Raw genomic sequence first — 24,885 nt, forward strand, 5'->3', positions numbered from 1 at the left:
AATTTGCTCCTCTGGGATGCATTATGATATCGAGAGAATTTATCTTCCTTCCATGTCAAAGCCGAGTGACCAGGGCACATCCTCTGTCTATATTTTTAGCTGTAGTTTTATCCTGCTGAGTTGCTGATGGGCTTCCTCGCATCCTTCTTTCCTTGGAATTGCTTTAGCATACCTGGCCTTGAAGACAATCCCGTGCTCTGGATTCCAATTAGCAGGTCCCTCATTAGGCAGGAGAGCAGCGCTGCTCTGAGCTGTACCAGTGTGCCCGGAGCAGCCTTTGTGTTAATCCTCCCTAACGGCCCCTTCGTACCCTGGCTCCCCATCAGCACAGCGCTTTCTGCCGCTCTCTGTTCCCTCGCAGAAGGAGAGGTCACCTGAGGACACGGTGTGACTTGTCCCCACGTCAGCACGGGGCCGCCGGGCGCTGGGACCCACAGCAGCTCTGCACCCTGCGTGCCGTGGGGCCGTGCTGCCCTTCCCTGCTCTGCTGTCAGCTCTGCGAAATACCGGGTTTGATGCAGTGCAGGCAGGGGAAGCAGGCAGCACCGTCTGTCTCGCTCTGGGGATTGAGTTGGTGGAAATCAATAAGATTAAATTTTAATTCGTTTTCTGTCTCGGTGCATGTTCCTTCAAAAGGGCACAGCTATCTATCTATAAATTCAGCATTATGCTGTAAAATCGGAATTCAAAGGGTTGGTTTGAACTTTTTCCACCCCCTGCTGCTGTTGTGTCTGTGCGGAGCGTGTTCCTGGCTATCCGCTTACCCTCATCTGCGCGCTCATAAAGCATTAATGCCCCATCCATAAATAAGGGAATAAATAAATGAGCGCTTTTAGCATTGCAAAGTACAATCTAGCTGCTGGCTGCTCGGAGCCACGGAGCGTGACTCAGATCCCATGGCGATTTTGTGTCTGTATAACTGATTTTCTATGAACTCCTGATTTACATGAGAAAGGGAAGAGTTGGGCCTGCGTTGTCAGCACAGAGCTGCAGTGCACGGAACCTTATCAGTGAAATGCCTTTTGAACATTAAATGTGCAGGTTTTTCTTCCAGTCCTGGTTGATGTGGGTAGGTAGGACGGGGCAGTCTGTGTTTGACTGCTGAAAGAGCCTCGTTTGTTTTGCTTTTGATCCTGCTGATATTTACCCTGGGATTGCCTCAGTGCAGCTCACTGGTGCATGAGGAGCTTCCCAAAAGTCCAGGGGAAAACAGAGAGGTTAGGGGTCGGGTGCTATTAATGCTGCTCCGTAACAGCAAGGTTGCAAAAAAGATGAGATTTGAACCTTCAGCCTGGAGCTGTTCGGAATCCTTTCACTTCTCTTCAGATATCAAAGAAAATAGCCTGATCCAAACCAGATACTGCAGTGTCCTGCATCTTCGGGTCCTGGAAATAAAGCCCAGCAGCACACAGAACTTGGGTACAGCATGAAAGAGAAGTATAAACCCCGTGGCGCAGTGGCTGCTCCTCGGATGGGGTGAGCAGACTCCTCCCAGCACAGCCTCAGTCCCTTTGAACCTCTCCTGCCTCAGCATGGCACTGTGGTCCACGGCGTGCAGACCCAGTGTCTGTGGGTTCTGCCCTCAGCAGTGGGCACAGTGTGGGAGCAGTGCCCACAGAACGTGGCAGCAGCCCCAGGCAGAGATGAGGGCAGGGCTGCCGGGGTTGTCACGCTCCGCACAGGATGCCGGCCCTGCTGGTAGCACACGGACCCTTCCCTCAGTTTTCATGTTAATTACAATGAGTCATTTCTCACCTGCGTGGCACACGGCCACGGTGGGGAGTCCCCGGAATCTGCAGTGCCAGTTCTCTGCAGTGGAGCGGACAGGGTGTGAGGAGAGAGCTTGGAAGGGGGTTTGTCCCATGCAGGGCAGCACACTGCTGGGGATTGGCTCTGGGGGTGAGAAGAGGTTGGTACCCCTGGTCCTGGGAGGGAAATCTTTCCTCGCAGAACCATTAAAGTTGGAAAAGACCACTAAGAGCATCTAGTCCAACTGTTGGACCCCTGCCTCGTGCCCACTGACCATCCCTCAGTGCCACGTTCCCACGGCTCTAGAACACCTCTGGTGACCCCCCCAGCTCCCTGGGCAGCCCATGACAGTGCTCACCACTCTTTCTGAGTGGCTGACGCCATGGCCATCACCTCTTGCCACCACTGTGAGGTTGCACTCTGCTCCCAGCAGGTCAGCACACAAATTTTCCTTTTAAATCCTCCCAAACTGTTTGCCTTTCTGCACCCTGCAGAGCACTGGGGGTGTGGTGTCTCGCCTGAGGTTTTTCTGCTGTTTTCAGTGACACCACTTCTGAATTCCATCCCAGACAAGCTCCATCTCAGCCTGCTTGCTTGGCACGGCGGCCCGGCCGCTCCCCAAGATGTGGTGCAGAGCTGCTGGCCGACTCAGTGCTGCTCCCTGCACTGCTGGCTGTGCCATGTCGCTGTGGGATCCCCAGTAGGAGCTCACATCCCCCAGCACGCCGGCTGCCTGCGTCCCACGGGGTGCTATAAATAATGCTGGGAGCACAGTTCAGCGGCGCAGAGCAGGATGGAATGATGGCTGGAACCACTCCAAGAAAGTGCCGCCTCCTAATTTCAGATCTGCTTTCTCAAAATAACCCTGTGTTTCCTTCACTTCCATTTTTAAACTTTGCTTTAAGAAGAGCCCCCATGAGATCCCGGCCACTCCCTGGCTCTTGGTGCTGTGATATGTTATGGACTGAGATGCTGCTCTTTCCCTCCTCGTTCTGTTCCACTGGAGCAGAAGACCTGATGTTTCCTTAAAAGGAAGCCAAATGCTTTTTAGGCTGATTGACCTTTGTGCTTCAGCTGCGCTTCTCCTGACATCTCCATCCTTCCAAACACAAGTGCAGAACTGTGGTGCCAGGGGCTTCACCTGTGAGTGTGGATGTACTCCACAGGCTGTGCCTGCACCTGAGACGTATGTGTGCCACTGCTGTGCTGCTGGAGCAGAGCCACTCCGATGTAATGGGAGCAAAATTCAGCCCCGGGGCTTTGGTTGTACTGCAAACACTCTGTGCTGCGTGCTGTATTTCAGGACTCCATACCAAATCTGGAAAAGGGGTCATTAGCTGCTTGCTGGGGAGCAGCAGAGGGGCTATAAAACCAGTGGGGAGCTTCTTGCATCTCACCAGAAAAATGGCTATGTTTGCTTCCTGATCCTTTCCCTTCTGTTAAATAACAGGGGTTGCAGGCATAGCTGGCCGGCCACGTTGTTCAGCTGCTGTAGGGTGAACCTTCCAGTACCCTTCTGCAGGTCACCCACTAAGCGTGCTCCTCACAGCAGGGCAGCAGAACTGAGCCATGCTGGCCATGCCTGCAGGGAAGGGTCGGGCAGGGATCACAGTGCAGGAGGAGCGGGCTGTGCTGGCACTGCCTGCTGTCAGGTTGGGCTGAGCGCCCCGAGCCAGGCCACGGGGCAGTGTGTTCTCCATCTGTGTGTCCTGGGCACGGGGGTTCCCTCCTGCAGGTGACATCTGCCACTCAGCTCTGGGTGGTTCTCCTCTGATCTGATAAAGGCAGCGAGGAGCATCAGCGATTAGCGTGTGTGTCAGGTGCTAATTGGGCAGCCTTCGTGGCAGAGGCGTTTCTTTGTGTACATACAGAGATGCACCGTGCTCAGAATAGCTTTCCCTCCTGCTCTTTCGTTCTGGAGATGTGTACGTTACAGTCAGTTAATGCAAGACTAATTATGTCATTCTTCTTGATTCGCCACACGTTCTGCCTTTGGTGATTTGCCTCTGGCTTGTCTCATTAAGCTGTCTAAACGTGGCAAACACAGCAGCTGGATATATGCAGGTTTTTCTTGGAGTTAATCACGTTGCACACACAGACCTCCGGTGTCATCAACTCGTGGCTGCAGTTCTAATGCCCTCATCCTTCCCTGCACCAAATTTTAGCCCAATTGTAATGATGTGAAGCTTCCTGGTGCCACTGTGCAGGTGTTCTCTGAGCTCAGCAGGTTTTATTGCTCTTAGAGACCAAAATGTTGAGCACTGGCTGTGAGCACCCTGTGGCAGGATGACTGGGTTGATGGTTGGACTCGGTGATCTTAGTGGTCTTTTCTGACCTTAATGATTCTATGGAGCTATGAATATTTCAGTCTGGTAGCTCCCAGGGCAGACTTTGCTTCTTCCTGCTAATGAAGCCTGAAGTCCTGCAGTGGAAACATTCAGTGTTCTGCAGTGCCTTCTGGGGAGCTTTGGACGGGCTCTTTGGGTTTCTTCACTGAGCTGGGTTTGACAGCATTGAAATTTTTTATTTCCCTTAATTTCTTCACGTGAAGTCAAACAGAGCAACTCACTGAATAGCTTGAGACACACATGAGTGTTGACGCCTGTGCACAAGTTTGATGCCCCAGGAGGAGAATTCAGAATCAGAGCTGGAGCTATGCATGAACCCATCGCTGCTTGGAGCTCCTTTGGTGACAGCAGAGCTGGAACCTGTAGGAGCCGGGACCTGTTTGTGCCCTGTGTGCTCAAGGGAGTTTGAGGTAGTTTATTACCCCATGGGAAATGCAACGGCTGTAAATCCAGGGCTGCAGGGAAAGCCAGCCCCTGAGCCATATGTTTTCCGATGCTCATCGCTGCTTTTTCACGGCCTGGCTCCTGGTTTTTGTTTGGGGAAGCCCCATGTTCTCCCTGCTTTCTGCCACCAGGCGCACGGCCCAGCAGCCAGCACAGGGCTGCATGCACGCAGTGAGGCCGCTGGGTGGCTGCGCCGCGTTGCAGCCCGGGCTCTGCGCCGCACAGACTGCTCCAGTGTGGAGCCCAAAGCTGCTCACTCGGGAGGACGGCAGCAAAGAGGGCAGAGCGTGGGGCTGAGCCATGCTTCTGATCCGCTCACAGCACTAGTGACATCCAGGAGTCTCCGTGAGCTGCATAGGAGCCCCGCAGCAGGGTGTAGAGCATTGGTAACGGTGCCGCTGTGCTGCGGGAATGTGCCAAACTCATGGTCACGTCTCTTGTAGCATCCTTGAAGTCACTTCTGAATTGCAGAAAGCACTGCGTCCTGTCGGGTGTGCAGTAAGGGAGGAGCTGGCAGCTCGTCTCAGCACCACCTGGGCTCTGCAGCCACTGGGGACCTGCAGTTGGCTGTGGGCACAGTGACTCATCCCTCTGGTCCCGTGGCCAGGTTTGCAAAAGTGCACGCTCACAGCTCAGACTGTGTGGGTGTGCAAAGCCCCAGTGAGGAGCTCACACTGTGCGGGGTTGGCGGGCATCTCCTCGCACAATGCAGCGGCCATGAGCTGGGGCTGATATGCCAGAAAGCAGCATGAGTGACAGCCCATCCCCTGCTTGCTGCAGCTCCTGCCAACTGAAATCCCAGCTCTCAGATCCTGCAGAGCTGTAGTGCTTACTGGGTTAAAGCTCTGAATGCGCTTCAAGAAAGGTTGGTTTTTTTGTCCTCTTCCCTCTCCTCTCCCCACGGGTGAATCCTGTGAAGCTCAGCTGCCCACACTGCTCCTGCAGCCTCTTGAGGCAGCCTGGATTTCCTCTCTCCCTACCCCATGTGAAAAAGGACCTATGTGATGGAACAAATGCCTCTGAAAATCCATCTCCGTGGCCTCTCGCCACCAGGTATCCAGCTGTACCGTGTCGGTCCCAAAGCGCTGTGGATTTATTGGACTGTTAGTAACAGCAATTGAAAAGCCCAGCTTTGCAGGGAAGGCTGTTTACTGAGAACGTCACCTTTTATTTAACCTCCTGCTGCAGTGAACCCACGTCTCTTTTCAGGCCTGTTTGATGAGGAAGCGCCGCGCAGCCCCCATGGGTTGCTGTTTTCTCTAATCTGTGTGAGGGATGGGGAGCATGGAGGGGGCAGAGCAGGGCTGTGAGGGGGGGAGTTGTGGAGATGAAGAGCCTAGGGCAGCTCCAACCTAATGATCACATGCTCACCGAGTGATGGATCCTGGAAAGGGCATCTCTGTGTGCGTGCTGACTTGCTCATGCTGAGGCTGTGTCAAGGTATCCTGCACGGTGCTGCAACTCCAGGGCTGGGCTGGGAGAGGATAGAGGCTTCTTCTGCTGCTCCTAAGGGTTTTGCAGTTGGGGTGGCTCTCTGCAGTGCCAGGAGGAGCTCAGGAGCTGTGCGTTGGATGCATGATACCTCGCTGCCCGCAGGGCTGTCCTGCAGTCCTCTTTCAGGTGTGGGTGGGTTTGGGTGGGAAGGAGTTTGGGTGCTGGGTAGTAGTGCTGTAGTAGTCAGTGGTAGAAGTAACGTCTTTCTTCCTCTTCCCTTTCCTCCGTGCAGAAGAAGGCAGAAGCTGCCCACCGCATCCTGGAAGGGCTGGGTCCGCAGGTGGAGCTGGTGAGTGTTCCTCATGGCCGTGGGCATTGCGGAGATCCCCGGGAGGCGTGGGGCTGAGCCACGAGGAGGAAACGCTGTGGGCCAGGACGTCTAGCTGTCATGGCACCAAACAGGAAGCGAAGTGGCTGAGCTGAGCACTGAAATGCACACACAGCCTCTCTGGAGAGCATTAACCCTTCGGCTCCTCTGTCCTGCGCTGCAGTAGGGCAGAGTGATGCTCCAGCACAGCCTGCAGTAGGATGCTGCATCTGAGGCGAGCGCAGGAGGTGCTGGGGAAGGGGCTCGGGGAGCACGCACCAACCATAGCCTGCAGGTATCAGGATCTGCATGGATCCTATTTCTGTCTCTTGTGCACAGAGAAGTTGAGAAAAACACATTTACTAACTTGTCATTGTGGGGCTACTCCCTCATCCAGCAAATTACAGCTGTAAGTTAAGCAGCTGGATGCTGGAGGGTGGCTGAAACTAGCGCCTGAGGGGCTGTGAACTGAAGAAAGGTGCTGGAAAAATAGGCATCGGGAATAATGCTGCAGGAGGGAAGCAGCTGGAAAGGTCAGAGCGGGCCGTACTTGGGTCTGGCAGCACCTCTTGCATTGGCCGTGGGGTGCAGCAGAGGGAGCCCTGGCTGCCGGGTGAGCACACAGCACAACTGCGCTCATCAGCTGTAATTAGGACTGCTCTTGTGGAGGTGGCACTAATCACTGTCCTCCCCGAGTGCGGAAGGGAGAGGTCACGGAGGAATTAGTGGTCAGTGCCGCAAGCTGCAGCCACTTCCTTGCCCAGGGAGGTAGGGCACATTACACTTCTTTGAGTCACTGGGGTCAAACAACGCATGTTGCTTTGTCTTTCTTTTCCCCCACACACATTTTTTTCCCCTTTTATTTTGATTTGTGGATGCTTTGCCTTCGGGTGCTATTGCTCCAGAGCCAGCCTTGTGTGGTGGAGTAGGAAATCTTCCAGCACACCTGCTTGCTTGTGGAGGCCGCCTGCAGCGTCGGATGGAAGAAGTTTTGACAGGGATCTGCTGTAGTTCGAGTGGGGACTTACCCAGCAGTTTGGGTCTGTGTCATGGGTTTCCCCTCAAGCTGGAAACCGCTGGGTGATGGCCCAGCTCTGGTAGGAAACTCAGACTCCTGGCTTCAGTCTTTTCAGCAGCCTCTGTGCTCACCAGCACCACGCTCTGGGAGCTGAGCGTCTCAAGGAAGCAGCTCCTCCTCTGTTCCCAGCTTCCTGCTGCTTTGATCTCACGCGATCTGGCCGTGGATTTGTACCCCAGTCCCTCAGCCTGTTACCACTGTCTTTCTGACCTGCGTGGGGGCAGCTCTGATGTGGGTGTCCTTTGCCTTGTGTTAACGCCCAGCTGTGCCTTTGGCAGGAGTTCTCTTGTTCTGCTGCAGAGAGAAGTTTGCTGTTCACTGGGTTATCCCTGCGACATACTTGGGAGCCGTTACACTGACCCTGTGTATTCCCCAGGGAGAAATTTCATGGAGATTCGTACTCTTGCAGTGACCAGAAAGCAGCTGATGGCTTTCGTTGTATTTAATTTTTGAAGACCTTTCAGTAAATCCAAGATTTTTCCAGTAATAGCTCGCGTTGCAGTTTTGTTTTTCTTAAGTGTCATCCCCCAGAGAAATGCATTACACATCCCTTACGAGGAGAGAATGCTGTGAATGCTGCCAGCACATCCCTGGCCATCTGACCGGTCAGGTTTACTCATTTAGCAAGTTGCTGTTCTGTGCAGGCTGCTGATGGCTCTGAGGAAGGACAGTGGTTCTCAGTCCCTGCCCTGGTGAGGAGGTTTTAGTGTTTGGCTGCGGGATAGGTCAGAATGACGAGGCTGTCTGCAAAGTCCCCTCTAGATGCTCTGTTGTCGTGTTTTTGTGTTTGGTCCCTGAGTTTTGTAGTTGGGAATGCTCAGGCTTTCCTCTGTCAGCAGTGCTTGCAGCAGTTGTCTGTTAGCACTTCGGTTTGCTAACTAAGTGGCCACTTCTATCACAGATCAGTGATAGTGGAAATGAATCAGCAGCCCTTGGTGAGCTGAGCAGCAGCAGGGCATCTGTGACAATGAGAAGCCTCTAACCTAGGCACAAAATGTTCCTCCCGCCCCCTGCTCTGAGAGGAAGACACTTGTGCCTCATCACATGCCAGCTTGTTTGCTTTGGTTTTTACGAGGACAGAGGGGAAGGAAGATGCTTCTATTTACCAGCATTTCCAATTCCTGCAATCCTTTCTCAAGAAGCAGCCGCTGGTCAGGGCAGCCTACTGGATGCTGTGAGCATTCCCAGCTTACCTTCTCTTGGTTTTCAGCCAGGCTGGGCACCAGCTAGCATACAAACCCTGCCATGTCCCAGCCCATAGGGTCCCCGTGCCCAGGGGCAGCTCCCTTTGCACTGCAGGGCACCGCCGGGGCGAAGGCTCATCCTGTGCTCAGCCCCTCGCAGAGCTGCGGCAGCTTTCGTAGCGTAGCCATAACAATTTGCAGCACGCAGGCTGCCTCTTCCCTTTCCCCGAGCCCCCCTTTCCCCTCGCCTCCCCCGTGTCGTATGTTCCAAAGCGCGCTGCCTTTGCAAGGAGCGCATAACAACCACGTACTGAGCTGCGTCTGTGGGCACTGCGTAGCGAAGGAATCGCCGTGAGCAGCTCGGTGCCTGCCTCCCCCGGCTGCACGGCGCCGGCAGCCAGCCCTGCAGTACGTGTGGGGACACGGGGACGGGCTGGGTGCTGCTGCGGGAGCATTGCTGGAGGGGATGGGAGCCCGCGGCGGCGCTGCTGACAGGTTGAAGTTTCTAAATGTCAGACCGTACCCATTTATGCCTTCATTTTTCTTATTTATTTCAGCCGTTATACAACCAGCCTTCAGACACCAGGCAATACCATGAAAACATTAAAATGTAAGTACGTGGCAATAAAGGCTATTTGAAATGTCAGGTTGTGCGTTAGGCTGCGGCAGGGGATGCTCGCTTGCTCCCGGTCCCCATTTCCTACCGCGATTCCCCATTGGAGCTGCAGGGAGTGCAGCTCTGCGTGGTGCTGCAGGGCTGCTCTGCTTCCCTGGGGGCTGCCAGCATCCAGGGGTGTGTGGGGCTTTGTTGGGTGTGTTTCACACGTATGAAATCGATCGCTGGTGTGCGTGTGTGTGTTTGCATGCAGGGAGCAGGAGGGAAGTGGAAAGTTGCAATTACCATTCGATTTTTGCGAAGCACCTCTTGAATGTCTGACAGCAATTGGTTGTTTCAAAGATACTTATGAGTCTCATTAATCATCTAATTTATGGCTTATCACCTCGATCCGTGATTTAATCATCAACTTGCGTTTAATAACCACAGTGACTTCCTGAACAGAGGAGAAATAAAATAGGCAGTGAAAACAGCGATAATTGTGATCATGGTTGGAAAAGGGAATAGTCAGACCTGGTCTGGAACTCCTGTCTGGCCGGAGGGAGCCAATGGTGGCTCTAGTCTGTTTTGATACGGGCTCAGTCAACTGCTGATAATCATCTTTAAGAATCTATTAACCAAAGTTAATAATCTTTTGCTTTTCAGCAGTCTGTTAATTGATGCTGGGGGAATTAGAGGGGAAGAGTTAACGGGCTCCTGCTGTTCTCTGTGCTGCCGGGGCCGTGTGCAGGGGCTGTGGGGTCCCCAGTGCCCCTCCGTGTGCTGCTGGTGGGCTGGGCCTGGGGGGGCATTCCGAGCAGATGGGAGCTTTGTCCTTGAGAGAACAAGTTAAAGGAGCTCCTGGTACTTCACCTGCTCCCTGTTCCCCTGCTGATATTCCTAGTTTTGCGATCGCGTTTTCCTGTGATTTGAATCAGTTCCTGTGCTTTATTCCTGCATGGAAGGTGGGTACACAGGAGGGCACTGGGAAGGAGCCCCAGGGAGTGGGGCTGCCTTGAGCCCCCACAGGTAACCCAGGGGGAGACAGCAGGCAGTTCTGCTGATTAATGCTGCAAAATGTGCAAAGGAATCCACACATTTTAGTGAAAAGCTGCCATCTCCTCCTGACAGAACCCCTGCAATTAGCTGTGCTCAGCTCGTTATCGATGCCAGCTGGGTGCATTTACTGATGTAGGTCAGGGAAAGGCCCTGCAGCTCTCTGGGCTCCAGATGCTGCTGCCCGAGAGCCCATCCTGCGTCCACTGTGCCACCTGCAGGGATGTGTAGCTACAATGCATCCTGTTCTGCCTCGTGTCCGTGCTGGGTATGAGCCTTGTTCGTGGGCACAGAAGGGCAGTTGGGCTTATTCTATTCACAGATGCCTTTCTTCTTTTTATTTTTCTTTTAACTTTTCCTATGTAGGATTTTTTTTTCTCAGTTTGCACGTCAGTGGGAGGGCATTTGAATATCACAACGCCAGGATTCCTCGATTTCTCTGCAGTGACACTCTGCGTTGCAACGCTGCTTTAATCCCTCCTGCTTGTTTGCTTTGCCTTCAGCTGGAATGAGTCACTTGTGCTGATAGAGCTGACTGGGGACTTACGGAAAGATTTCCTGCTCTTCCAAAAATGTTCCCTCTCTCTTATTTTCATGGAGCTTTATGGCTTGTCTCCTATTCAGTACACTTAGAATTAATTTCATGCCCCAGTTCATTCCAGTGTCTGCAGTTTCCAAAGGCTTTTAAGTCCCATTTAACGGCCTCGCTGTGCTCTGCTGCCCGGCTGCTCGGGTCCCCTCGGTTCACCCAGGAGCGCGGGCTCCAAGCAGACGTGGTTAATGTTGTATGCTGCAGCTGCTGTGGGATGGAAGGCACAGCCGAGTGGTTTGTGGCAAGGAGCTGACCTCCCTGGGCCGGGCTGGTGTCCTGTGTGTGCTGCTGGGGGAGGGCTCTGCTGCTCCATCAGCACCAGGCAGCACTTAGGGAGCTTATACTGATGGGGATGGATGGGCGGCCGGCCCACGGCAGACTGGGTGATCTTTAAGGTCCCTTCCAACCTACGCCATCCTGTGATTGTCTGAAATGCAGCAACATTTCACAGCGGACACCAAATCCTGCCCTAGCAGAATCTGTTTGGTCCCTGAGGTGCTGTGCCAGGTGAGAGCTGTGCTCCCCACCTCAGCAGGGATCCTGCGTGTTCTCCTGCCACCAAAGGCATTAACCATCTCTCTGCAAAGTGTTTGAGCAGTGGCACGGTGCTGCTCACAGAGCAGGATCCATTACCTGCTGCCTACCTGGGGAGGGATTCTCAGAGGGGGCCTTCATTTGGCTGCAGCAGATTCCTGCCCGGTCAGCCATGAAAAACATCCCCAGAGGACTCTCCTCCCCTTCATAAAGCAGTCGTGTTGAAATTGGTCTGTGAGATTTGGGTTTGAAAGCAAAATAGGAGCTTCTCAGCCTTGAAAAAGCACGCTTTTCTGGGGAGGGAAAGCCTGCTTATGCAGAACCTAAATCTTTGGGTTTTCAGAGAGGTTTAGGTGTGTTTCTGAACCCATTTTTGTTTTGAATTGCCTCTCCCTGTTTTCCCAAAAGAGCAGAGCAGCTTTCTTCTGAAAATCTGCTGCTAACTACAGCTTTCCAAATCACTTGTCACTTTGGCAAATTTAAGTCATCTTTTCATTACTGACTGTTTAGGGGGTTTAGTAGCATTGGATTGCCTCTGAATTCATAGTAGAAGCCTGACATGTCGCACAAATGCTCCTCCAAACCCTGTCATTACTAATGCATTCTCTTTCAGGTCTTTTTATTACAGCTTGTAGACATTTTCCTCATTAGAAATTCACCTAGCAGCTCCCTGCTCATCCCATTCAAGGTTCCTCATCTCTTTTATTCTCTATTTGCACACGCTAGGGCAGAAGTAATGCCTTGTGATGAATTTCTAAACGATGGAGACCCACTGCAACCTTCTGCTTGTTTCTCTAACCATCACCACAGGCTGGTTTTGCTGGGACTGTGGTGAGGAGCTTGGGCTCACAGCATCAGCGCAGCTCCCAGGGGACACAGGGGCCATGAGCATTTGTCTTGCAGTGCTCCTGAGCTTACAGGTGCTGAAGAGGATGGGTACCAATTCCCAACCTAGTGCTATGAACCCTGGTTGTGGCTGTAACTGCTGCCGGGAGGCAGGGAGCACCTCGGTGGCAGGTGGATGGATATGCTGTGCTCGCAGCCCCGCTGGCAGCAGTGTTTGGTTCCAGCTGCCAGGAGGCTCCTCCATTCCCGTTCCTTCCCTACGGGATGAATCTCGTCCTACAATGGCTTTGCGAGCTGCTGGTGGCCTCCTCCCCACCGCTCTTTGCAGGCTTGATCCCTGCTTTGTTTGCTCTGGCTGTTCGATGAAAGACGTTCCTGCGTAATTAAATACCCGTGATTAGTTGTGATCAAACAGCAAACTTCCTTTCATCTCATCCTGCGCCGGCCCAAGGTCTCTGCAGGCGAGCAGGGCCAGGTGTGCCGCGGTGCATCGGCCCTTTGTGTCCTCGGGAGCCTTATCCCAGCCCCTGGCAGCGCCCGCGCCTACGTACGCACCGCACCGACACGCATGCGTGCATCCTTACTGCAGGAGGACCACAGCCAAGCAATTCATGTGGACCCCAGCCAAGTATCTCAAAAGTCAAGTTACAGCTTCTCTCTTGACTGCCTGCGTTGTGAAAGCCAAAAGCCAGCGGCAACCTTGCGCCGAGGCGGTTAAGGTGGAAGCGTTGGTGGCCCTTTGCTTTGCTCTGGGTGGAAGATGGTTTTGCTTGGGTGCTGAGAGCAGAGCTCAGGTGTGTGACCTATGAGCAAGGTCAGTGGGGTGAGGATGAGGTATGTGAGGACGTGCAGTCCTCACAGTCACACCCCGAATTACAGATACTTGGATCCTGCTTCCTGTTGGCAGGTGACACTCAGGCCTCTGGGTTGTTTAACTTGTTGAGCCTCTGCTTGCTTCTGCCTGCTGCTGCTTGTGGGGCGGCGCTGGGGGGGGGCCACCCCAGGGACCCCCTTGGTATTCCTGGAGGTTGGGCTCACCTTGTTCCAAGTCAGGGTGCTGGAGACCGGCTGCGCTCATCCACCCAGTCCCAAAGTGGGCGATGTGCCTCCCAAGAGCTGCTGCCACCCTGGGTTCCCAAAGAAACTGGCCCCAGGATAAAGAATCCCCCCTCACCCCCAGCTTCCAGCAGCCACGTATCCATCCATCCCAGCTCTGCTCAACCCCATGCGTGGCATTGCCAAGAACCAGGACCTGATGCTACAGCCCGACCCGTGTGTGATGTGAGCATCTCCTGCAGCACAGCAGTACTTGAAACTGCCCCCGAGAGTCACTGTTGCTTTATGTAAGCAGCCTTCCTCCTCTGCCTGCAGGCCACTTGGCTTCTCTGAGCCAGCCAGGTCTCCAGATGGGACGCTTTACTGTGTGCCCAGGTGGGGAGATGAAGGATGCAGGCAGCTGGATCAGCTCCCGATGGTCTGCTGGAGGACAGCTGGCACTTCGCCATAGTGATGGCTCCTTTGTGCCGCTCCGCTCTGTGTGCCTGTGCAGGACAGCAGCAGGCAGCCCCTGCTTTCCTGGTGCTGCAAGAATTCTGTGTTGCTGCTTGATGTGCCCGGGGAGCACAGCGTGTGCTTCTGACACAAGTGGCCCGAGTTAACCTCTCTGCAAATGGTTTCTAAGTAACAGCAGCATGTGTAGCAAGATAAACTGTGAAGCCTATTTATATTTACCAGGATTTTATTAACCTTTGAAAGGTTGACCTTACGCAAAAAAAACCCCCATCAAGATAGTGGGGGGAAAACATTTAGGGTTCTTAGCAGGGGGTTGTTGTTGTTTGTAATCCTTTCACTTTTTGATTACTTCAGCCTTCACAGTGGTAAACACACGGAGGCTTTCAAGGCATTCCTGATACTTGCAGCTGCAGAGCCATTAAATCTTTGCCTGTATTTGCACTTTCAAGGTCAGCCATGATGCAGAACTCAAGGCAATGCATCAGCTGTGTAAAAGCTTCTCATTTTCTTCCCTCGCTCTCCCCTCTGCTGATGAGTTTTGTGCCAAAGCTCCACGTTGCTCCTGTGTGGGCAGGTATTGATTGAGCTGAGCTTGCCCCTTCCAGGGCCAAATCCTTCCCCAGGAGCACTCCCACTGGTGGATTTCATCTGAACCACGTCAGCCAAAGTGCACCCATCTGAGCTGAAGTTACCACCATTAGCATAATTCCAGCAGTTTCCATCTGAACTGGCGTAAACAAGCAAACAATGGGAATGTGTCTTTTGGGCACAGTCTCCTGTTGGAGCTCACTTGCACAGAGCCGAAGCCCTGGAACACAATCTGTGGGATGGAAGGAGGGCTGCCTGCTGCAGCACCCCACAGCACTGGAGATGGAGGGCTCTCACTGGCAGAACAGGACACAGGGACCCAAGACTCAGCTGGGAGCAGAGCCCTCAGGTGGGCTCAGGAGTGGGCAGTGGGTGCTGTTGGGCTGCCCGTGGGTGCTGGCGGAGTGCTGGGCTCTGCTTTCTGTGCCCTCACCCCCAGGCCGCAGCTCCTGCTTCAGTGCCCCTGGTTGTCATGGGCTGTTTGCTGAGTGGTGAAGTTGGTTCAGCCTGCCAAGCTGCTCTGTGGCTCCTCGGTGGATGTGCCACATGGACAGAGACGAAAGAGAGCGGCATTGTGTGATCCAGCAGGGAGAAGCCTTTGGCAGCGATATTTGTTAATGCATCTAATGAGACAGCTTTGGATCTTTGCAGTGCAGCCCAGAACAACAGTGGATCCTTTGTAAACACACCATCAAAAAAAAAAGAGCAAAGGCTGCATGTGCCCCACGCACCCATTTATTCGTTCCCTTCACCCCCCTGTGCTGATCAGTGCCCTGTTGATTTCTGAAATGGAATCAGAAGACAAGGTCTGATCTCCAAGTCCCTGCTCGGAACTTCGTTGTGTATGAATCCCGGTGTGTGATCTGCAGGGCCCAGACCTGTGGGGTCTGCGTATCCCCACTCTCGAGCTGGGCAGCCCAGGGCCTGTTCCAGCCACAAGTGGGAGTTCTCCATTGCAGGAGGAGACCCGAGCCCACTTACTACAGCCCCACCTGGCAAGCAAGGTCTGCTTGCGCATCAGAGTCGAAGGGAATGGAGGTGCAGCACAGTGTGCAGAGACTCCACGTGTGATTGGTACCTCTGATAGCTAAGGGGAAAGCAGAAGGTTTCTGGGTCTGAACGGTGTTGCCAGGAGCGAGAATTGAAGTGTAAGGATTGAATGCTTCCTGTGGCTTTCCGTGTTTCTGCATTAAGCCAGGGCTGCCGCTCTGCCAGGGGAGCTGCACCCACTGCCCTCTTTGGGGCTGCGTGGGGCTGGGGGTCAGTGGGGGAGGAGGGGGTATTGCCAAGGGTGTGAAGCAGCGGATCTGAGAAAGCGGTGAGGGAATGCTTCCATTTGCTAAATCCCACAGAAGGTGCCTGCACGATACTGCCCTGCACGACTCCGCTGAGCTGGTTGGTAATTGCATGCTGTGGCTCAGGCACTAATCAGGATGAAGGGCTTAAGGAAACTCCCTCGTCCCTGGCCTCTACCTTTCACCTAGAAACTTGCTGTAACAGGAACACCCGCAGCCATCGGGCTCACACAGAGCTGTGCAGCCTTCCCAGCATCCTGCTGCTTTCTCTTCTGAAAGGTTATTTCATGCTTTCTTGAAAAAGTCAAAAGAAGAAGCAGCTGAGTGCTGGACAGGGCAGGGCTCGCTGTGGTTCTGGGGCTGGTTTCTCTCCTCAGGATACTTCTGCACATAGCTGGGCTTTCCCAGCTGCTTCCCTTGCAGCTGTGTTAGGCACAGAGGTCAGGAGATGGAGCCCTGCCGCAGCCCTGCTGGGCTCAGCGCCCGCAGCCGAGGTGCTGGGGCTGCTGTGGCTCCAGGTTAAGGTGGAAGCCGCTCTGTGAGCCCCTCTGTGCTCCAGGACAGCTAAGTGCTGAGTTTTAGCTGGCTCCTTAATGGGATCTCATCTTTTTTTCTTTTACAGAAACCAGGCAATGCGGAAGAAGTTAATTTTGTACTTTAAGAGGAGAAATCATGCTCGCAAACAGTGGGTAAGTGATTCCCCTATACCTTATCCTGAAAGTATAAAGCAGGTTAATTCATTATGTCAGAAAGAAAAGTAAGTTTTCCAGCAGAGACCAGCCCAGTGCCTTGCTTGGTGCACTGCGTTTCCTTTTCTGTATCTCCCCTGGATGTAAAGCAGAGATCCCCAGTCCTGTTGCATGCACTGAGTTCAGCGTCCTGTGGTTTGTGGGAGCCAGAAGGGGATCAAACAGGAGCTGTTTTCTGATGGAAACGACTGGTTACTGTGCTAAACTCAGAATGAGCTGCTCTGTTGTGCATATCTAGGAGCTGGGGTAAAAGGTTTTACTGGGCTGCAAGGGCACAGGTCCTAAAATATGGCTCACAGTAAAGTCGTTTGTCATGCAAAATAGGTGAATTTCTGCCAGCCAGTTGATTCAGTGCCCTTGAAAGGGGATTTTTCAGTTTAGGGAAGCATTTTGCCTGTTCTACAAAATAGGCAACAGAAGGTTGCTGATTTTGCAAAGTGAATGCATTTGCTGATTCTGTTTGCAAAATGGGTCTGCTTAGCTATTTTTCTGCCTGTTTTGTAGCAGCCCCTATTTTTAGCAGAGCCTGTCTCCGTGCCAGCCCTGCTTCCTGGCTCCTGCCCTCTGTGTGCTGGGGTGCCCCGGGCAGGGCTGGGGCAGCCCCACAGGTTCCATTCCCCATGAGGAGCCTGCAGGAATCCCTCCTGCTGCACCAGCCTGACTGGCAGCAGTTTCTAATTGCCATCAAAGGGGTGATGCTGCAGGGAGGGAAAGGGTAGCGAGGGAGCTGTTCTGGCCATGAAGTGTTTCTCTCCATCAAGCAGGGGAACAGAACAGTGCGGGTTGCACAGGGGTTGGACTGGCTCCTTCTGTTGCCTTCTCCTCCCCACCAAGCTGCCTCTCTGTTCCCAGAGCTGCGGGAGCGTGGGCTGCAGGAGGGCCGGGGCTCAGCACCGCCTGCAAGCTGCTTCAGTGCTACGGCGGTGTTACTACTCTGCTGCTTGTAGCTGCACGTGTCGGCTCCTGCTTGGCTTTCCATAAGTTCTGGTGTGATGGAGGGGCTGGTGGCACAAGGAGCCAAGCTGGGAACTCACTGTCCTGCTGCAGTGGCTGACATACCAGCAGAGTGTTGCCCGCTGCTGAAACCAGCCCAGCCTCAGAGCAGCACTGCGGGGTGAGCAGAGCAGCCCGGGGTTTGCCATTGATTGTTTTGCAGAGCACCATCTGCTTTCAGTTCCGGCTTTGGGGCCTGGAAGGCATTGGCTTCACTCAGAGTGAAACCTTAAAATCCCCACTGGTTGCTGGCTGTGTTCGTGTGAGGGCTGAGCAGGATCTCTCGTGTCACTGAGCTGTGCTGTGTCCCTGCGTGCAGCAGCACCGGGGCTTTAGCATTAATCAGTTTTGAAAGCGCTTAATTACTTCCCCCAACCTCATACCCTGAAGAACTGAGGGTCCCATGTAGGTGGGATCTGTCCCTCGCCGCTCCTTGCCCTGCGCTGCAGCATCTCGGATGTTTTCAGGGCTCCAACCCACCTGCAGTGTTTTAAGTGTTCGGAAGCGATGCTAACTTGGAAAGCATCCTGTGAGCTCTGATAATGGCAGTAATGATAGGGCCACATGGAGCACGTGCTGCATCCCAGCAACGCTGTTGGTAATAGCATGAAACCACACATTAGCATCTGAGAGCTAATCCTTCAGGGCCGTGGAATCTCATTGTGTCCTTGCCTGCAGCAGGAGGGTTCTGCACACATTTGAAAGCTTTTCCTTCCTAAAACTCCAGCCTGTGGGGGTGAGGCTGAGCACAGCGTCCCTGGGAGCAAATCCCTGCGAGTGGCTGGAGCGGCTGCACTCAGGGCTTTGGTAGCAGACTGCGGTGTGACTGAGCTCCCTGTGCACCTGATGAGGTGTGCTGACAGCTCTGCTCCTGTTACCGGAGCGGCAACCTGTGGTTGTAGCTGGAGAGGAGTTCCTCTGGTCCTTTGGATGTTGGAGGATGGCAGAAGGGCGGTGGGAGGGCACCAGCATGCTGGGCGGCAGTCCTTGTACCAGAGCTGTTGGGCTGGAAGAGAAAAGCCCAAGGGCATCCAATGGGTTGTACTGAGTATTTACTCTTGGGTTGGTCCCAGACCCCGCAGCGTGTCCGTGCCCTAACAAACCACGTTTCTGGAAGCGCTGTGACTCACGCTCGGCACAGCCAGCCGTCGGGAAGGGCTTCGGGAGCTGCCCTGCCCAGGCACAGCACTGAGCTCCTTCTTGCTCTGCCCTTCCAGGAACAGAAGTTCTGCCAGCGCTATGACCAGCTGATGGAGGCCTGGGAAAAGAAAGTGGAGCGCATTGAAAATAACCCCCGGCGCCGTGCCAAGGAGAGCAAAGTGCGGGAATACTATGAGAAGCAATTCCCTGAGATCCGGAAGCAGCGGGAACTGCAAGAGCGCATGCAGAGGTTAGAGGAGAAGCGGTAGGACGGGGCTGAGCCGGTAGCGGACAGCCTTTCTTTTTTGTTTGTTGACGGGTGTGGGGTTGGTCTGTGGGAGGAACGGGCCTGGATGGCCATCAGTCCCATCTCTCCCCTTCGAGGTGGATAACCAGCAGTTGCACCGAGTGCAGGAGCCAGCAGAGTCCCTGGCTGCTTTCTGCCCTGGGCGGCCCGGCTCAGCTCCATCAGAGGAGGAAGAATGTCAGGAATGCGGCTGCCCGCTCCTCTGCTGCTGAATTCCTGGGGCAGCTCCCTCCTTCTGGCCACCTGAGTGGGACTGCACTAGTTGGTTCCTCATTGCTGGGCTCAAGTGGGGACGTACACGGTGTGCGGGTGGACTTCATCATGTCAGTGACTTAAAACACACCCGTGCTCTGATGGAGCATGGGCAGAGTGAAGGGATGTCTGCAGAGGTTGTAGGACTGGCTGCAGGCACCAAAAGGAACAGCGTCTCACTGACAGAGCTGTCTCCTATCTGCCACCCCCATCTGTTTTCTGCCTCATATTTAAAGCACATCTGAGGTCACATCGTTTCCTGCCAGGAGGAGATGCCCTATTGTGATCCTGATAGAGGCTGCTTTAGCAACAGGGAGCAGTGGTTTAGTTCAAGGTCCAATATATTAGTTTCCAAAAGGAATCAATGAGCACTTGTTCTAAAACTTTTGGGTTTAGCTTTGCCTTAATGTGTGAACAGCCTTGTTTTTCTCAACAATCCTACTTCACAGAAGCACTGGAGTCACAATGGACTGCTTTTATCTTTGCATCCAGCAGGTGCAAGGGCTTTTTCCTTGGATTTCACATATATTGTTTGGGGTTATAGTGCACTCAGAAAGAAAGTTATTCATTATGGCATAACAAGCAATGGAAATTTGCCAAACTGTGGAAAAACAGCTAAAGGTTGGCCAAAAGTCGCTGTGATGAAGCTGATGGTGGAAAAATGAGGAGAAAGTTAAGTAGTCTAAGACTGCCATAGGCTTCTACTACACAAGCCCAGAAGAATATTAGAATATGTTAATGAGATCTTGGGGAAAAAATGAATATGCTAGTGTATTGCATATGTATGTCTTAATTGTTTAAATGTAGAATTTAAACTCTGAGAGTGCACGCTTTATTGTCAAGTCACCTGGTACGTATTGTGAGGAATAAAGGAATGCTGCTTTCTAACACCACAGTGGGGTTAGAGACCTTTCTTCCTGGATTTTGGATGACAGTTCCCATCCTTCTTGCTGAAAACTCACCATTCTTTCCATCTGAGCCCAGAGACACCTGTTGTGTGCAGAGTCGTAGAGCCATTTGAGCTGGAAGGGACCCCCAGAGAGCATCTGGTCTCACTGCCTCCAGTGCACAGGGACACCCACAGCTCCATCACCACCTCTTTGGGCACCCTGTGCAGTGCCTCACTGCCCTCAGCATAAAAACTTCTTCCCTATACCCAATCTAAATCTCCTCTCTTTAATTTGAAGCCATTTCCCATTGTCTTAGTACAACCAACTCTGCTGAAGAGTCTGTCCCCTTCTTTCCTATAGGGGGGCTATAGAGAAGGGAGCAGACTCCACAGCAGTGTCTGTCTTGTCTCGTGTCCACCGTCCCTGACTAGTGCCCTGCAAGCAGCTGGATGTGTGAAATGTTCCTCTTGGGAGGCTTTATTTTATCACGAAGAAAAGGGGAGAAATGGAACTGAGAAATGTTTTAAACTTGTACCTGCTCAATAAGGAAAGCTTGAATTCCTTGGGATGTGTGGCTGTGACGTGTGGTGATGCTGGATAGGGGGATAGAAGCCAATGGGTGATTTTTATTTAAATGTTCCTGCAGCATTTGCATGCCAGATGTGATGGCATGGCACTGATTGCTCACTGCTAGCACAGATACGTTCGTGCTATCACGATGTGTGATGAAGTGAGCATGAGAAAATACGGTGGGAGGGTAAGGTTGGGTGTGAAGTGGCCTTGTGTTGTAGTGATGCAGAGGTGGCTGCCGGCACAGGTAACGAGCAGGGGACAGGGAAAGCTGTGCTTTGTGTCATGGAATGTGGAGCATCAGTTCCTGAGTGTCCCATTGCCCTTTCCCAGCAGGGTAGGACAGAGGGGCAGCGGAGGGCTCTCCATGTCGGCTGCACGCAGTGAGCACGAGGTGTCGGAGATCATCGATGGGCTCTCAGAGCAAGAGGTGAGACCAGGTTCTCCTTCCTCCTCCTCTTCACCCCTAGTTCCGCTCCAAGGAAGCCAAGAGAGTGGGAAGGGAAGAGGGCTGGTGCCCTGGCTGGCGTGTGGAGAGATTTTTCTGTTTCACTTTGTTTTGAATGGGCTGTGCAGCCTGACACTGGGGAATCCTATGGAATGAATGGTTTGTACATGAGCCAGTTGGCCCACATCTTCTGGGAGTGCTCCATTCATCTTGAAACATCCCCATGACCTTGGCTTCAGTTGGATCTGGTTTCACAAGGGTTCCACTCTCTTGGCACGGAGGCGAGCTGCAGTGAATGGTTTCACTTGGGAGGGGAGAGCCTCCGTCTCCCAGCCATGGCCGAGAACATCAGCTTTCAGCCAGGGCTTTCTGCATTCATCAGAGTCAGTGTTTCGGCCCTGAGCTGTGCCTCTGTCCTCCCATGATGAGATAAGACCCCCCAGGCTGTTCAGAGCAGCCAGGTGCTACATAGGCAGCGTCCTCGTCCCCCTTCCAGAAAGCTTTCAGCATGATGCCGGCAGTTAGAGGGGACCTGGGTAGGAGGGCTGCTCCTGTGCCTCTGTTGCTTTGATTCCTCTCCCATTGTGGGCAGGAGCTGTTTTCCTTAAGTCAGGCATTTCCACGCAGTATCTTAAAGCCTTTTATTTGAGAATGTAAGATTAATTGCTTCCTAGCTGATGGCGATAGCCTCTTTCAGCATTTCGTTTACAATTACCCTAGCAATAAAGCTGCCTAGTGCTTGCTTTTCAATTCTCCTGTTCCTCCACCTGTCCTTTGCTCTCGAACATCTGTCCCCGTGGGTCCCCTCGGGCCCGTGCTGCTGACCAACTGTTCTCTCTGCTTTCCCTGCAGAACCTGGAGAAGCAGATGCGCCAGCTCGCCGTCATCCCACCCATGCTCTACGATGCTGACCAGCAGCGCATTAAATTCATCAACATGAACGGCCTCATGGACGACCCCATGAAGGTCTACAAGGACCGGCAGGTGATGAACATGTGGAGCGAGCAGGAGAAGGAGACCTTCCGGGAAAAGTGAGTGCCGCCCACATCTCTCAGTAGAGCCCCTGGGAGCTGTGAGATATGACCTGTGCGGTGCAGGCTGCTGAGCTGAGGTGCTGTGTGATGGTTGCAGAATCACAAGGTCTCGGTGATGGTGTGTAGTTCAGCTGCTCACCTGCTCGGCTCCCAGAGGAGCCCAGGGATCCCTCTGTGTGAACAAGGGCAGTGCTCACACTGTGTGCCAGGACCTCCCCTTCTCTCTCCTGCTCGCAGCAGCTCCTGCTTGCAGCTGAAGTAAAGAATTGCCGAGATGGACCGAAAAAGAGCAAATAAGCAAACCAATTCCAAGCCTATTGTAGAGGAGAGCCCTCACTGCTAATTAACCTTAAAGTGCACCACTCCAAACAGCCCAGGCTTGCACACAAATGACGCAAAGGCTAATTACTCGGTCTTTAATGGAGGGGCCATGCCTGGCTAATGGGGCTGGGAGAACCCACACCCAGCTCGTGCATCCTGCTGTGCACGGTGGTTTCTCTGTCATTACCGTGGGTGATGGGAGCTCAAGGCATAAATAGAGAAGAATTTCTCACAGAACTAATTGAAGGAGATGGGCACTCAGGAGCTATAAGCAGGGCCAAAGGATTGCAGCTCCCAGGTGGCTTAGAGCAATTGATAACATGGTCTTGAAAACCCCCCTACTTTCATCAGCCCCCTGGTTCTTGCCATGTACAGCACAGCACATAAGATCTCTGATGTGATTCCACAGCCCAGCTGCTTGTAAAAAAAAAAAATATATATATATATATATATATTATTACAGTTTTTGTGCTTAGCATTACTGACATTACTCCTTTGTTATCCTCTTTATTCACTCATATGTCTTGGGAGATCTGTGGGTGTCTGTGTTATATTTGGATAAGTTTTGCCCTTCAGAACACTTGAAGGAAGAAAGGCTGCAGCCTTTCTTGGGGTAGAGACTGCACTCTGTTAAGTGCCCGAGCATCGTGCTCTCGTTGCTGTCCTCCACTTCCCCTCGTGCCCCCAACCTCACACCATCACCCACGACCCCTGTTCCATGCTGGAATCAGTCCAGCTTGGTGCCCCAGCAGTGACTTTGGTTGAGCTGCTCGCTGTGTCCCGCCCACATTCCATTCCTCTCCTCCCACTCAGGGCCCGTCCTGTCCTTGGGGCATGTTTTGGTGGCCGTGGGGTCGAGCACAGACAGTTGTTGGGCACTTTCAATCCCCCTCCTCTCTGCCATCCTGTGGTGAACATGAGCCCATCAGAGCCCCAGCTCCACTGTTAGGCTAAATATCAGTTTCCCATTTTCCTGGGATGCTGAGCAGCACCAAGTATGTTCCCAAATCAACAGGTCCTTCTGGGAGCTGGCCTCCCACCCAGCCAGCAGCTGAGTCAGAGTTGGTGCCTGCACTCACCCTGTCCTTCTGCTCCCACAGGTTCATGCAGCACCCTAAGAACTTTGGCCTGATTGCCTCCTTTCTGGACAGGAAGGTAAGCTTTCTGCATGGCCACAGCCTGCCTTGTGCGCTCTCTCCTTGATTTTAAATTCTGGTCCTGTTCTGAGCAAGGCCACGTGCCTTCTGTGGGACAGGCCATATGGGCAAGTCCTGGGTGGACCCAACCTGGAAGGGTGGAGGTGGATCAGGTGGTCTCCTGAGCAAGAAACAGCCGTAGCTTCTCTAGTCCTTATGGTCACCTCCTTTGCCCATCTCATGCCACATTTCATCCACACAGTGTCTGATCGGGCAGGGAAACCCTTTGCTTTCAGGGGATTGGGCTCAGAGGTCCCTTCCAGCTTAAATCACTCTGACCGTGCATGTCTCTGCCTGGGGAGATGGTTTGTAAGAGCTCAGCTTTCCTGTCCAAAGCAGCACTGAGGCAGCAGCCTCGTGGTTCTGGGCATGTTGTGAGGCACTAGGCTCGTTTCAGCCTTTCTCACTTGTTAACGCTGAAAGTGTTGGGACTTGGATGATGCTCACAATCCAGCCTGTGTTCCAAGCTGTAAAATGTCTTCTAATTTTATTTGTACTCGTTTGTAAATCAGGCTGTAATTATGATACAGAACACATCTATTATCCAGTTGGAGAGAGATGCAAAGTATGGCTCAATGTAATGAATTAATAGATTTTTAAATTGCATTAAAAAAAAAAAAGTGATCTTAGCCCTTGGAACAGATGACTGTAAGTTTTTGTGTTCGTGTGTGTGTGTATAATCAGGGCTAGATTAGAAAGGCATCCAATTAACACTTTAAAAGTTACAATCTGTTGCTGCAAATGGTTCTGCTCTGCGTAAGGGTGGGAAGAGTGCAGCCCTGTGCCCGGGCACCGAGGGATGCAGGGGTCCACAGGTTGGTCCTGTTCACACAGCCGCCGAGCCCCTCCGTGGGGATGTGGTTCAGGTCCCCACGCTGTGAGGGGAAGGACTCGTGGGCAGGGGCAGAGTTGCATCGCGGCCATAGCGGTTCCCCAGCGTGCCCAGCCCAGCACTGAGAGCCACGGGAGCTGCAGCCTGATGGGGCTCGGAGCGCACTCAGGCAGGGGCTCAGCTCAGCGGCTGGAAGTAACGGCTGCTGACAGCCGCGTGGCAGGTTGTGCGTGGCACCGCCGCAACAGAGGGTGACAGGCAGCTCTCCTTGTTCTGCTTTTAGTTGCCACAGTCATCTGGGGTCGGCCCTGCCCCCTGCCCCGGGCTGGCCCCGCGCTCTGTTCCAAGCACAGGGCGCTCGTTGTTCTGCATCCCGTCTCTGCCTCGGCACTCCTGTGGGAAAGGCCCCGTTTTGTCCCTTGGAAGCTCAGGCGATGTCCCTCGTCCCCCTCAGCCGGCGGGCAGAGCGCTGCTGTGACGCAGGGAAGCTGCTCTGGCTGCGGCTCTTCAGAAGCATTGGATCTGGCCATG

At 53.3% G+C, this 24,885-nt stretch overlaps 1 protein-coding gene across 12 annotated transcripts in view; it reads left to right on the forward strand.

Moving 5' to 3' along the window:
• Positions 1–24,885, forward strand: part of NCOR2 (nuclear receptor corepressor 2) — a 116,649-nt gene that overhangs the window by 36,354 nt on the left and 55,410 nt on the right. For 5 of the 12 annotated variants that reach the window (XM_031555959.1, XM_010720058.2, XM_010720061.2 and 2 more), the window contains exons 6-12: positions 6,268–6,324; positions 9,162–9,214; positions 16,245–16,311; positions 18,582–18,769; positions 20,857–20,953; positions 21,824–22,002; positions 23,427–23,481. In XM_031555959.1, coding sequence (XP_031411819.1) covers positions 6,268–6,324; positions 9,162–9,214; positions 16,245–16,311; positions 18,582–18,769; positions 20,857–20,953; positions 21,824–22,002; positions 23,427–23,481 — 696 coding nt within the window. The remainder of the gene's footprint in view (positions 1–6,267; positions 6,325–9,161; positions 9,215–16,244; positions 16,312–18,581; positions 18,770–20,856; positions 20,954–21,823; positions 22,003–23,426; positions 23,482–24,885) is intronic. The other 7 variants (XM_010720059.2, XM_010720063.2, XM_010720066.2 and 4 more) reach the window with 3 other exon arrangements.

The sequence above is a fragment of the Meleagris gallopavo genome, chromosome 17 (assembly GCF_000146605.3).
Source record: "Meleagris gallopavo isolate NT-WF06-2002-E0010 breed Aviagen turkey brand Nicholas breeding stock chromosome 17, Turkey_5.1, whole genome shotgun sequence".
Classification (NCBI taxonomy): Eukaryota; Metazoa; Chordata; class Aves; order Galliformes; family Phasianidae; genus Meleagris; species Meleagris gallopavo.